Source organism: Amblyomma mixtum, chromosome 3 (assembly GCF_055824585.1).
Source record: "Amblyomma mixtum isolate Tamu chromosome 3, ASM5582458v1, whole genome shotgun sequence".
Classification (NCBI taxonomy): Eukaryota; Metazoa; Arthropoda; class Arachnida; order Ixodida; family Ixodidae; genus Amblyomma; species Amblyomma mixtum.
Genome location: NC_143014.1, coordinates 305598776 through 305611372, shown reverse-complemented (window position 1 = coordinate 305611372; position 12597 = coordinate 305598776). Strand labels below are relative to the sequence as shown.

At 45.1% G+C, this 12597-nt stretch overlaps 2 protein-coding genes across 2 annotated transcripts; both read left to right on the top strand.

Moving 5' to 3' along the window:
• Positions 1 to 1100: 1100 nt before the first annotated feature.
• LOC149355470 (uncharacterized) lies at positions 1101 to 4938 on the top strand. Its single transcript, XM_089583810.1, has 2 exons — positions 1101 to 1900; positions 3519 to 4938. The coding sequence occupies exons 1-2, from the start codon at positions 1781 to 1783 to the stop codon at positions 4785 to 4787; spliced, it is 1389 nt and encodes a 462-aa protein (XP_089439936.1). The 5' UTR covers positions 1101 to 1780; the 3' UTR covers positions 4788 to 4938.
• A 134-nt stretch (positions 4939 to 5072) lies between these two features.
• Positions 5073 to 6615, top strand: LOC149355469 (uncharacterized). The gene has a single exon (XM_089583811.1). The coding sequence runs from the start codon at positions 5272 to 5274 to the stop codon at positions 6469 to 6471; it is 1200 nt and encodes a 399-aa protein (XP_089439937.1). The 5' UTR covers positions 5073 to 5271; the 3' UTR covers positions 6472 to 6615.
• Positions 6616 to 12597: the final 5982 nt, after the last annotated feature.

The following is a 12597-nucleotide window of genomic DNA, read 5'->3' as shown; positions in this document are numbered from 1 at the left end:
TGCGGACAGCATCCTAGAACTTCGAGTAGCACGGACATTCAAACTCCTTTCCTCATTACAGCTTTTTGACGCCTGTTTGACAGGCTAGCCTTGTCACGTTTGCTGTACGAATCAACGTTTTTAGGTACGAATAGCAGGTAGCAGTTACCTTGTTTATCGTACGGCGATCCTAAAACTGCCTAAAAAATGCCACATGGTCGTTTGCTTAAACTGCTAGGAAAGGAGGGTGGTCACTTAGTAACAAAATTTGTTCCAGTAGACAAGAAAAAAAAAACAGGCCCATCTTGTCCTTTCCCCTTTTTTTGCATGGACACTTATTGTACTACGTTGTAATAGCAGTGTTGAGGCCCTAATTATTTCAGAGCAGGAACTAACATGTCTTACATACGCTGTTCGACCGTATCAAGCACAAACGTCTGAAATGCATGGCGAACTTCTCTGTCGATCTAGTGTTCTAGAGATCGTGCAATGCGTCACAGTTTACAATGAGGCCATGGAATCACACGAAGACGTGTCCAGTGCAGATGCTCTTGCATGCAGTCCACGCCTTAATTGACTACGCATAAATTGCTCCACGAAAGCAAGTTTAATTCTCTATATCGACCCTGCCTGCCTGTATAATCTAGTGCGCCATAGGCACGTACGCTCTCCCGGTGCATTACACACCTAGGCGCGCTGTGGGGTACCCGATCGACGGTGTCCAAGCTACACACACATATATAAAAAGCACCGTGATAGAAGTATCCGGATTAATTTTGAGTACGTTGCACTGCACGACATTTATCGCACAGTATATGGCCCGGGCCTTTAATGTATCTCGTCTCCGCGCTGAGAAGCAAACTGCAAACGCCCTGCGCATATATGCCGGAGGTGCGAGGGGCACGCAGACTAGTCCGCCACCTGACAATCAGCAATTGCGCTCTCCCTGGCTTTAAGACCGAAGTTTTTCATCAGTGACGAATGGATATGTGCCGTCGTCGCCGAATACGCGCATCTTGGAATGCTAGGATCGAATAATAGGAGCTCAATACAAAGCCGCAGAACTACCGGTTGCGATGCCAGCCGGGCCCGTAGGGTTCTTCCAGCAGCACAATGCAGCACATACGGCTGTCGCTTTGCTTGGAAAAAGTTCTGAGAATTTGAGGGAGACCGGCGGCGACCGGATCAGCACGCGCCCGGGGTGGCCACAGATGCTTCGAGCAATATGCACCAACATGAATGGCTTCTAATAAAGGACGCGATGCAATCAATCAATCTCACTGAAACGTGGCCCGCTGGGGTGGACCTTTTATCCCGTGTCCTCGCGGTAAGCATCTGACGCCATGGCCACTGAGCCATATCGCGCCAGGTGAATACATGTATTAAAATGATAGTATATGTTTTCGTACAGGACGTTCACACATTAGATTGTTGGAAGCTAGGGCGCACTGTGCGGCGCGTTCGTTGTTTGCTGCTCAGAGATATAATCGTTTGACATATGTGCGACCCACCCAAATATAATACAGCCATGCACGGCCACCGTGGTTCTTGCATATCTCGTCTCGGTATACGCATGGAGGGTATACGCCACGAGCTGTGGAACTGTAGTAGGCTAGTCTAGCCACCCTAGCTGTGGACCAGCTCGCGTCTACCGCACAGCCAAATCCATATCCTTGTCCACTCACGCGTTCTGGATTTCCTTTTCTCTTTCTCTGAATAGTGAGACTTCACCTGAGATAAAAGCGCGCAAAACGCTAGCTTCAAGGGCTGGCGTTCCGTGGTGGCTTCAACTGATATCGCGATGTCAGGAAAGCCACGACAGCGCTACAGGCGTTACCTCGAGCAGGGAACCAGCGTTCAAGTTCCTAGGCAAACTGTGTCCAATGTAAACAAGAGAGCCAGGACTTCAGCTATTGTTCAGGTAGGTGCACATGTGGTGCAATGAAGTGCTTACGCAAGGCCTCCGGAATGAAGGGAGGAGAAAGAGGGGGAGGGGGCGTTCTCCCCCCTTCCTTCCTCCAAACATTTTTCCACAGGCCCCTGTTGTATCCCCAGTTGCAAGCCTGGTCAGGTCTCTGACAAATGCTTACATTCCAGGGCTTATTAATATAAAGCGCAGTGAAGCTGAGCTTGTTGGCTTCATTGACCACTGGATCATAAAACTTTCATTTCAGTAGCCTACAGAAAATGTACCATTTTTAACATGGTTGATCACTCTTTGTGTGGATCTTAAGCTGCCTATTTTAATGTAGGTTTTATATGCATTAACAAATAAGTCTTTGAACAATGTGAAATAAATATATGCAGGGTCAAATGTATAAATATCTAAATAAAACAAATAATCAAATAAAACAAATGAGGTCTTGCCCCTCACTCAAAAAATAGTTCTGGAGTCCCTGTACTTATGAGTTTTCAGCAAGAAGTTTGCATCATTTGCACTCATTTGCATCACTGCAATTTACTAATTCGGCCATGAGTGCGCATGGAAAAGTGATTTCCTAGGGAATGTGTACTGAAGCGGCATACACTTGTGCTTAATCAGCATCACCAGCTTGCTTGCGGTCACAAGGCATTCAAACTCACTTTGCCGGCACATTTGATACAGGCAGTTGAGTGCCTGTGAACAAATGTTGAGAAAATATTATGTAAAGGTACGTTCATGTATTATGGTTTATGGTTTATGGGGTTTAACGTCCCAAAGCGACTAAGGCTATGAGAGACGCCGTAGTGGAGGGCTCCGGAAATTTCGACCACCTGGGGTTCTTTAACGTGCACTGACATCGCACAGTACACGGGCCTGTAGAATTTCTCCTCCAAAGAAATTCCAGCCGCCGCGGCCGGGATCGAACCCACGCCTTTTGGGTCAGCAGCCGAGCACCATAACCACTGAGCCACCGCGGCGGCGTTCATGTATTCAATATTCATTTCACATTGCATGTCTGGTAATAGTTAACAGGTGCAGAGTAGTATGGTACCAAATGGGAGGCAGTAAACAATGACAGAAATTTTAGCATCTCTGCCATTTGGCTACTCCCTGTTCCATGACTCATAGACCACATTGTAACAATTGCGTTAGTCCACTGACATTTCAGTGTTTACAGTTTACTGTATCCTAGTAGTAACTGAAGCATTTTATCAGTATATTTGTCCTTTTGGCTTTCTTGATAGACTTCAGAATCGTTTCTTTCTCACCACTTGAATGATTACACGTAATTCTGTGACTGCAGCTGACGGCTTTTTTTTTTTTTCACGTTTTCCTGATCTCTTTTTTTGCACTCTTCTGCCTTTCTTTCTTCGAGTGCATTCCCTATGGACAGCACCATTTTCAAGTTGTATACAGCTGGCTAAAATCTCATGTTTCTCATAAGGAGCATGTATTGTTATTGTCAGCATGGCTACACATACTTCAACCATTGGGAACTTTCTTTATTGGGCAAAATGCAGTTGGTGAAGGATAAAAAGTTGGATAATCTATGCACGCACAAATTCAAATTGTTCATATTTATTGCAAGCCACATGATGTTTATTTTCATTTGCAGGACAATCAGAACCAGGCAGCTGGAGGTTCATGCCAGCGTGAAGGCAGTGAGAGTGAATCTCTGAGTGTTGGTGGCGGTGAAGGCCCAAGTACAGGCTTGACTCATATCAGCCCAGGGACAGCCCCAAATGATGCTGCAGATCCTCTTACATATGAAGATGAAAGTGCTGCCTTTGCCAGTGATGGTGGCCAGGACTGTCAGACAGGCTACAGCACGGACACTTCAGACAAAGAATGTGTGGAATACACCGTAAATGAAGACATGGGAGAAAACTGTGATGATGTCGAGGGAAATGAAACTGACAACCCAGACTTCTCTGACGACTTCGAGGCCTACCTTGGGAAACTTTCTCAGGAAAAGCTGCCACATCAGTCAACAACAAAAGCACAAGCACTGCTGTTAATCTTAGCTTACATCGTGACAGCAGGGCTCACTTGGTCACAGGTTAGGGGCCTCCTTGTCCTTCTCAACGCCCTCTTTGGAGAAGTGGTTGTGCCACCAACTACCTATCTACTAAGGAAGGTCTGGAAGGACAAAAAACAAGCACTGAGGCTGCATCTGTTCTGCTGGCATTGTCATGAATATCTTGGCATTACTCATGAAGTCCCTGCCAAAAGTGAAATAACATGTAACAGCTGCAACAGGAAGAAGAGTGTGAAAAATTTGATAGCAATGGGAAGTTTTTTCGTCATGTTTGACCTCAAACAGCAACTAACAAATTTGATCAGGCATTACAGCTCTGTCCTGTTTCAAAATCTGGAGAAGCTTTCGACAGTGATTCGTGAGCCAGGAACCTACAAAGATGTCACTGATGGTGACCTATACAGAAGCATTCGGCGACAACTCAACATGTCATGGAGTGACATCACACTGACTTTTAACACTGACGGGGCGCCTGTGTTCGAGTCGTCCAAGAGTTCCATCTGGCCTATTCAGGTCATGGTAAACGAACTGCCCGTAGAACTCCGGTGGAAAAATGTTGCACTATCAGGGCTGTGGTTTGCAAAGGACCACCCACCTATGCATATTTTTATGCGCAGGTTTGTTGACGAGGTCAACAGTATTGGGACAGTTGTTTGGTCCCATGCTGGAACAATTGTGAAGTCATCGGTACATGCGGTTATGTGTTGTGTGGACTCGCCGGCAAGAGCATCTGTCCTCAACATTAAGCAGTTTAATGGGTATTACGGGTGCAGCTGGTGCCTTGAGGAAGGTACATGTGTTGATGGTAAGTTTAATTCACACTTTCAAAGGGGGTTCATTTCTTAATGGGTCCGCAGCAATACTGACTAACTGACAATTAGGTGTCATAGTGGTATTATGAAAGTGTGGATTTAATGGTAAGCAAAAGCAAAACACTTATACCAAGCAGCTAGGCATTCATTTTAGGTCCTGTGTACAGTGCCTACTTATTGCTCTGTAACAGATGCATGAGGTTTTTGTTAATCACATGAGCAATGTTTTAAATGTCATAAAATGCATATTTCTATGTTCTGGAAAAGCTAAGCTCCTTTATTACTGGAAATTTCTTGTGCAGCTAAAAAATATAAATTGAGCATGTCTTTCTATATAATACAAAGTGCTGCAAGCTTTAGGTGCAGTGTTGCATTTGGAAGGTTTAGGCTGAATTTTGTGGGTCAGATTATTAATGAAAAGGAATTGAAGCCTACATGCAATTTTTACAGGCACAGTCAAGTACCTGTACCACGGCCAGCTAGCCTGTGAAAGGACCCATGGGCGTGTCCTGGAAGCGATGCGGCAAGCAGGGGTACAGCAAGTAGCAGTCGAAGGTTTTAAGGGGCCATCTTCGTTGATAAAACTGAAGGGCCTTGACCTTGTGTGGGGCCTACCTCCAGATTACATGCATTGCATCCTCGAGGGTGTGACGAAGCAACTTGTTGACCTATGGCTGTCGCTAACAGGCTCTGCATTCTATGTCGGGCGGCATGTCAGGCTGTTAGATTCCAGACTGCGATTAATAAGACCTCCCATCACCTTCTCGAGGATTGGGCGACCCCTCTCGGAGCGTGCTTACTGGAAAGCAACTGAATGGCGTTACTGGCTTTTGTTTTATAGTATTCCATGTTTATCCGATCTCCTGCCTCGGCCATACTTGGTACACTTTGCACTCCTTGTAAAGGCAGTGTTTTTGTTGTTAAAAGACACTGTAACTGAAAGTGACATCTGTGTAGCTGAAAGGTTGCTGTTGTCATTCGTTGAACAGGTATCTAGGCTCTATGGCAATGCAGTGATGACTTTCAATGTTCATCAACTGCTTCACCTTTCCAAAGCTACACGTATGTTTGGCCCATTGTGGGGAATGTCCACATTTCCTTTTGAAGATGGGATTGGCCATGCACTGCGGCTTGTGTCAGCAGCCAAGCTTGTTCCCATGCAGATTGCTGAACGGTGCATTATGCACCAAACCTATCGGAGTTTGGGCAGGCACTTGCAACTTCCAGCTCATTTGGCTGGCGCCAAGAAAGATATTACTGCTCAGTACAAAAAGAGCCACCAAATATGTCCTCTTGGCATGCCACAACCTATTTCAGGTTGTTCTGAACATCTGAGAACTGTTTTAAATTCACGCTTTGGCTGCATTCCTGAGATGTCCAAGTATTTTCGCGCGCAAATCGGTGGCATTATTGTACACAGTTCAGATTATTTAACACCAAAGAAGACATGTTCTTGCTATGTAAAAATGGTGGATGGTTCTTATTGTTATGTACTTGGAATTTATGTAATCACAAACTGTATATATTTGCACTCTCAAAGATTGATTACCTCGCCACTTGTGTTTGATATGCCACACATTAAGCGGTGTCAACATCCACCAGGTGCTCAGAATAATTGTTTGTATCGTTTTGATGATGTGGCCCTGCAATGTGTTTTCTTTAATGTGAATAATGTCTCGTACTTGTGTGATGTGCCTAATCAAAAGGAAAGGGACTGATAAGTAGTGAAGGTGGTTTCAGTGTAATATTATTCTTGTTTACCTTTCGGTACCTCATTAGTGTGTTTATTTTTTTCAAATTAGTTTTATGGGGTTTAACATCCCAAGAGGACTCAGTCTATGAGGAATGGCATAGCTATAGTAAAGGGCTCCATATAATTTTGACCACCTGGTGTTCTTTAACGTACACTGACATCGCACAGCATTTCACCTCGATCAAAATGTGACTGCCACGGCCAGGATCAAAGCCACATCTTTTGGGTCAGCCGCCAGACACCGCAGCCACCAAGCCACCTTAGAGGCTATTTTAAAATTTATGGCCACAAAACTCATCACAGTTAATGATTATGCTGCTTCTTTAGAGTGCGACAAAAGGTCATTTCATAAGAACTGAAATGCCAAATATTTACACAAATGCATTAAAGAGGAATTTGTGAGATATATGTCTAGAAAGTAAACAGTACAAAAATGTAAAAACAGCCTGCATGGCTGTGTAGTGCTCCTATTCAGCACAATCCAAAGGTAACCACATTTCTTCATTTTCCCACATATTTTCTGCATTATTCAAGCCCTCGTTTAGGCTGCCAACCAACTTCTGAATGCCATGGCCATAAAATTAACACTCTGCCATCCCTGTAAACCTCATCATACCTTGTGTCACTTTGTGTTGTATCAGTGAACCATTTTCCTGCAGGATGTTTCTTCACATAATGGAACAAGTGAAACTCACTGGTCGCCTCACCCATGCTACACAGGGAATGCTCCAAAGCACTTGAATATTGCCAAAAGCGAGGAGAAGGTATGCATGCTGTAGACCCTGGCATTGTTGAAGCATCTGTAGGCACATTGTCATCAGTCCCCTTCATTATGATTGGAATACCACAGCCATTCTAAATTTTTGTGGTTTATAGCGGCACTACTTTTGTCTTGAGGCATGAAGTTTACAGACACAATGCCAGTTTGTCCCGGAAGACTGTGACCATCAGCTGCGTGGGATGGAACTCTTGAATACATGTTCTTTTGGGGAAAACACGTGCTGCACTGTTTCTTATTTGGATATAAGTGTGTGGTGGAAAACCATTTTCTTGCCCGGCCTACATTGAGTCCAGTGATTGGTCTCAGTATTGTGAAGAAAATCAATAATGGCACATGGCCTCATGCTCTTTTTTTGTTTGCCTGAGCATCCACTCTCCTTTCCCATTAATGGTTGCACTATTTCACTACATTGTGTCTATTCATAACATCACTGCAAACACAAGCATGTCTGTAATGCCCGACAGTCTTTTTATTCATCTGTACTAAAAGCCTACTATGGATTGCACCTAGCAATTGGTGGGAGTCTGGATCAGTCCAAACAATTGTAGTAGCTGCCGTTTATATGAAGTGTTTAATAAGGCCAGTTTTTCACTTGAAAGTGTGTAGTGCAAATAATGTAAGTGACCACTTTGTTCGGCCCATAGGCTATATAACATGAAATCCGCTGATTGCATTTATATGATACAAGAATATTATACACCTTACCTTGCATCCTCATAAGCTGATTATGCTTTCTCCTTGTTTTGTCGTGTGTTTGAGATGTTTGCTGCTTTATTTAATTATAATGAATGCATTGTCATCATAATTTGCTCACATATGCATTTTCAATTCTAACATGCTCATTTTCCCATTTATTGCTTCCCGATCTGCTTTGATGTTGTGATCCAGAATGTGTAATAAATCATATTTGTGAGTGTGGAAAACTCAAAACTGTCTACAGAAGCAAAACTGTATTACTGCTGTGAATGTACACCCTGGAGCTACATACACATATGCAATTAACTGAAACATGCTAGGGCAATTAAATGGGCCTTAAATGGTGTCCAGCCGATGGTGCCGGCCGGTTGTTATGACGCGCTCGTAATCCCTATTCCCTGCTATAGTACGTACATGTGACACATACATGCGAAGAACTAGAAATTAAGTGCAGGGGCTGGATTATTTACAAATCCAGCGCCATGGCAATTTGTGGTCGATGGAGCTAGGGCCTCCTTTGAGGGGCATTTGTTGCTGTGATCTTGAGTTACATCTCACTAGATAACTGTCACATGGCATGCAATTTTAATCTTTTCGTCAACGCGTCTTCGGGCGTCATTCACGATTAGCTTAATCTGTATGGCTGCATGTCGTACTCGCCTCGAAGCGCCTTCGATGCGCTCGCAAGTGTAAGGGTCTCGCCGCACATTATGCGAGCCCGGAATTGTCTGCGCCGTCCGGAATCGTCTGCGCCGTAATGCGCATTACGGCGCAGCCGATTCCGGGCTCGCATAATGTGCGGCGAGAATAAGGAATCCGCCGAAACCGGGTTTCCGTCAAAGGGCGGTTTCATTTGCTGCATGCAAAACGCAGGCGTATGCTTCAGCTGAAGCGATCGAACGATTACCTGGGCTTGCATGACACGCGCGGTCGAGCAAGGTATATCACCGTTGCACTTACAACGAGACAACAGTTACCGCAGTGTCCAAGGCGCACTGTTTTGTTGCAGGCGAGCGAGCAGACGAAACGAATTAGATCGAAAAACCGCTGCAATTACCGAGTGCAGAATGTGCTCCATCACGACTGGTTCCGTTCGTATGCAGGACAGATGCCCTATCGGAAGCTCGTTCATTCTTAATGAGTGCTAGAAACGTCTGTGATCGTGCAACTTATGTGCGTAATATATAGAACGCTTACCGATCGCGATCGTATAGCTGCGTGCGCGCGCATATGCATCCAGCTGGCTTGCTTTCTGCCATAAGCTAAGCATATATGATCGAGAGCGCGAGCTCTACAGCGATTCATGGCCTCCGTGCAAAGAATTTTCAGGCACTATCGGAAGGGCGCGCAGCTCACATACACTTAATGCGTGCTTGCAAGAATCATGCAATTTGCACGAATATTGTATGTGTTTGAGCATACGTACGTGTGTTTCAGCTATGTCCCCGCTAATTTCGTAAGCTGCTTTCTGGCCAAATAAATCTCCACCGGTGAGCGGTTGTGCTGGTACTACAAGATGCTACACAAACCGATTAAAACGTACAATTAAGCTTCTTGCCAGTATTATAACTTTCCCGAAGCGATTCGCAGCTATGCCGGTGACGGTCGAAGCTTACGTCGCCCGCAGACAGAGCAGCTGCATGCAGATTTCTGCAGGACCGTCAGAGCCACGCCGGTAAACAGAGCTGCTGACGGAGATGCCTTCAGCACCGTCAGAGTCGTGCCGGTACAAACAGACGTGCTGACGGAGATCCCTTCAGCAACATCAGAGACGCGCCGGTGCAAACAGAGCTGCTGACGGAAATGCCTTCAGCACCGTCAGAGTCGTGCCGGTACAAACAGACGTGCTGACGGAGATCCCTTCAGCAACATCAGAGACGCGCCGGTGCAAACAGAGCTGCTAATGGAGATGCCTTCAGCCCCGTCAGAGTCGCGCCATTGCAAACAGAGCATCCATCAGATTCCTTCAGGACCTTCAGGTGCATGTAGAGGTGACAGTCAAGAATCCTGTTGGCTCCTTGAAGGAACTTTGAAGGATTTTTTGACCGGGCACCCTGCTATGCTTGCCTTCTCTTTAAATCCACTCGGTTACCTGTAAGGACCTGCGGTTATCTTGCCTTCGCATTACATGCCCTGCCCAAGCCCATTTCTTCATCTTGATTTCGACTAGGATGTCATTAAACCGCGTTTGTTCCCTACCCACTCCTCCCGCTTCCGGTCTCTTAACGTTGCACCTATCATTTTCTTTCAATGGCTCGCTGCGTTGTGCTTAGCTTAAGCTGAACCTTTTTCGTTAGCCTCCACGTGTCTGCCCCATAGGTTAGCAAGATACAGCTATTGTATACTTCTTTGTTCTTTACTAAAGGATGACATTGTAGGAGCACTGTGAAATCAAAAAGGCGCCTTGCAAAACTAGAGAAGTGCATTTCCATGTCTATAACTCGCACCTTTCCACCCTCCCAAAAGGGTGCAAGGTATGTTTGCCTCACCCATAGTAAGGGTTAGATCCTCACATTCGCGTTCTTTCTCCGACTGCTTTACAGTTTCATAGGTTTTGAATTCTTTAAAAGACGCTGCTCAATTCTTTTTTTTTGGGGGGGTGGGGGCGGGGGTTGCACTCTTGGTGGGAAGCTAAACATTCCCTTCGAAAAGCTGTCGACGACTGTCTAACTTTGCATTACAGTTCCGGCATCGCGAACTATATTTATAATATCTAGATGTGTCTTTCACGGTGTTTCTGAACCTGTTGTCTATGGAGTCACATTTTTTTATGTCTGCTTGATGTTCACGGCATCAAAACGAAGCTTGCTAAAGGAGGCCAACATTCAGCAAACCCGCTCGCACAGTAATGCAATGCTATAATGTGCCACGCATTTTTGCCAAAGGAACATGAACAGGTATAAGCGTAACTGGAATGAGTCATACAAAGCTACTTAGGTGACAGAGTTCAACACAAAAAACGCCACTGCTGCCCGCGATACTTACTTGTCATGACGTGCATACTTTCTCCAAGTTTATACATGTATATGCCATTTCAGCGAGCCCCTATTTGGAGTCAGTGTTGCTTAGCTAAAATAATTCACTTAATTATCACATTATAGGGGCGCGAATCCCAGTTATATCTGCTCGCATTAAGGCTGCAACTGTCATTTAATGGAAAACTCGAAAAGCTCACATCATATTAAAAGCACGCTTGATTGAACTACTGAAATGTTGTCGGAGAAGTCAAAGAACACCCGTACACCCTTACGCACCCTTGCACCCGAATGAGCTACAAGACCCCTGCACCCGTGCAGCTTTGAGGGTGCATGGGTGCATTAAAGGTGCTAACGTGCACAGTGAAACCTTTTTTTCAAGAAAAACAACAACAAAAATAAGGGTGTTGAAAGGGTGCAGTCATCAGAGTTAACCTTTAAGGGTGCAAATTTTTTACTTTGTAGGTGAGTACCGGTAAGATACAGCAATTGTATACTTTTCTGAAGAATGGCCTGAGGGGCGAGTTGGTGCATGATGAAATGAACGGCGGCGCAACAAGGACACTAACATGAGAGGGGACACCACATGCGCACACTACCAACTGTTTATTGCATGCAAAGGTGACGTATTTAAACATACAGCTCAGACATGACACTCATGCCATGGGTTCGGAGCGATAATTGGATGAGTGTCATGCCTGAGCTGTATGTTTAAATATGTCCCCTTTCCATGCAATAAACAGTTGGTAGTGTGCGCATGTGGTGTAACCTCTCTTGTTAGTGTCCTTGTTGCGCCGCCGTTCATTTCATCGTATACTTTTCTCTTGAGGGATATTGGTAAACTGCCAATCTTGATCTGAGAGAACCTGCCATATGCGCTCCACCCTATTCTTATTCTTTATTTCATTCTCACGATCCAGATCAGCGGTCGCTACCTGCCCTAAGTGTATTCGCTTACCACTTCCAGCACCTCGCTACCAATTGTGAACTGCTGTTTCCTTGCTAAACCGTTGAACATTACTTTGGTTTTGTGCCTGTTAATTTCTAGACCCACCGTTTTTCTATGCCTGCCTAACTAAGCATTGCAGGTCTTCGCCTGAGTGACTTAGCAAGACAATATCACATGTATTTTCCATTAGCTCTTATACCCAACTGTTCCCAATTCAGGCCTCAGAATACTTCCTGTAAACAGGCGCTTAACATCATTGGCGAAATCGTGTCTTCCTCTCTTACATTCTTCCTTATTGGGATTTTATTGCTGACTTTATGGAGGATTATGTTAGCTGTGCAGTCGTTGTAGATATCTTCCAGTTAATTTCACATAACACTCCTCTACACCCTGATTACGCAATGCCTGCATGACTGCTGAGGTTTCCACTCAGCCGTATGGTGTCTCGTAATCAGTGAAGGCTATACAGAGGGGTTGGTTATATTCTGCGCATTTCTATGTCACCTAATTGATAGTGTGAGTGTCACAGACCAATGGAATGTGTCTCGTCAGGAATTCTCTCGGGGCTCGGCTATCGGCGAACGAAGCCGACTGGAATTCCAGGAGTGGAAAGTTCTACAGCGGTGGTACGGGTGCGCTGTTTTTTTTTAAAGTGGAGAATGCAGGCATAGCCGACTCGACGACGCCTGT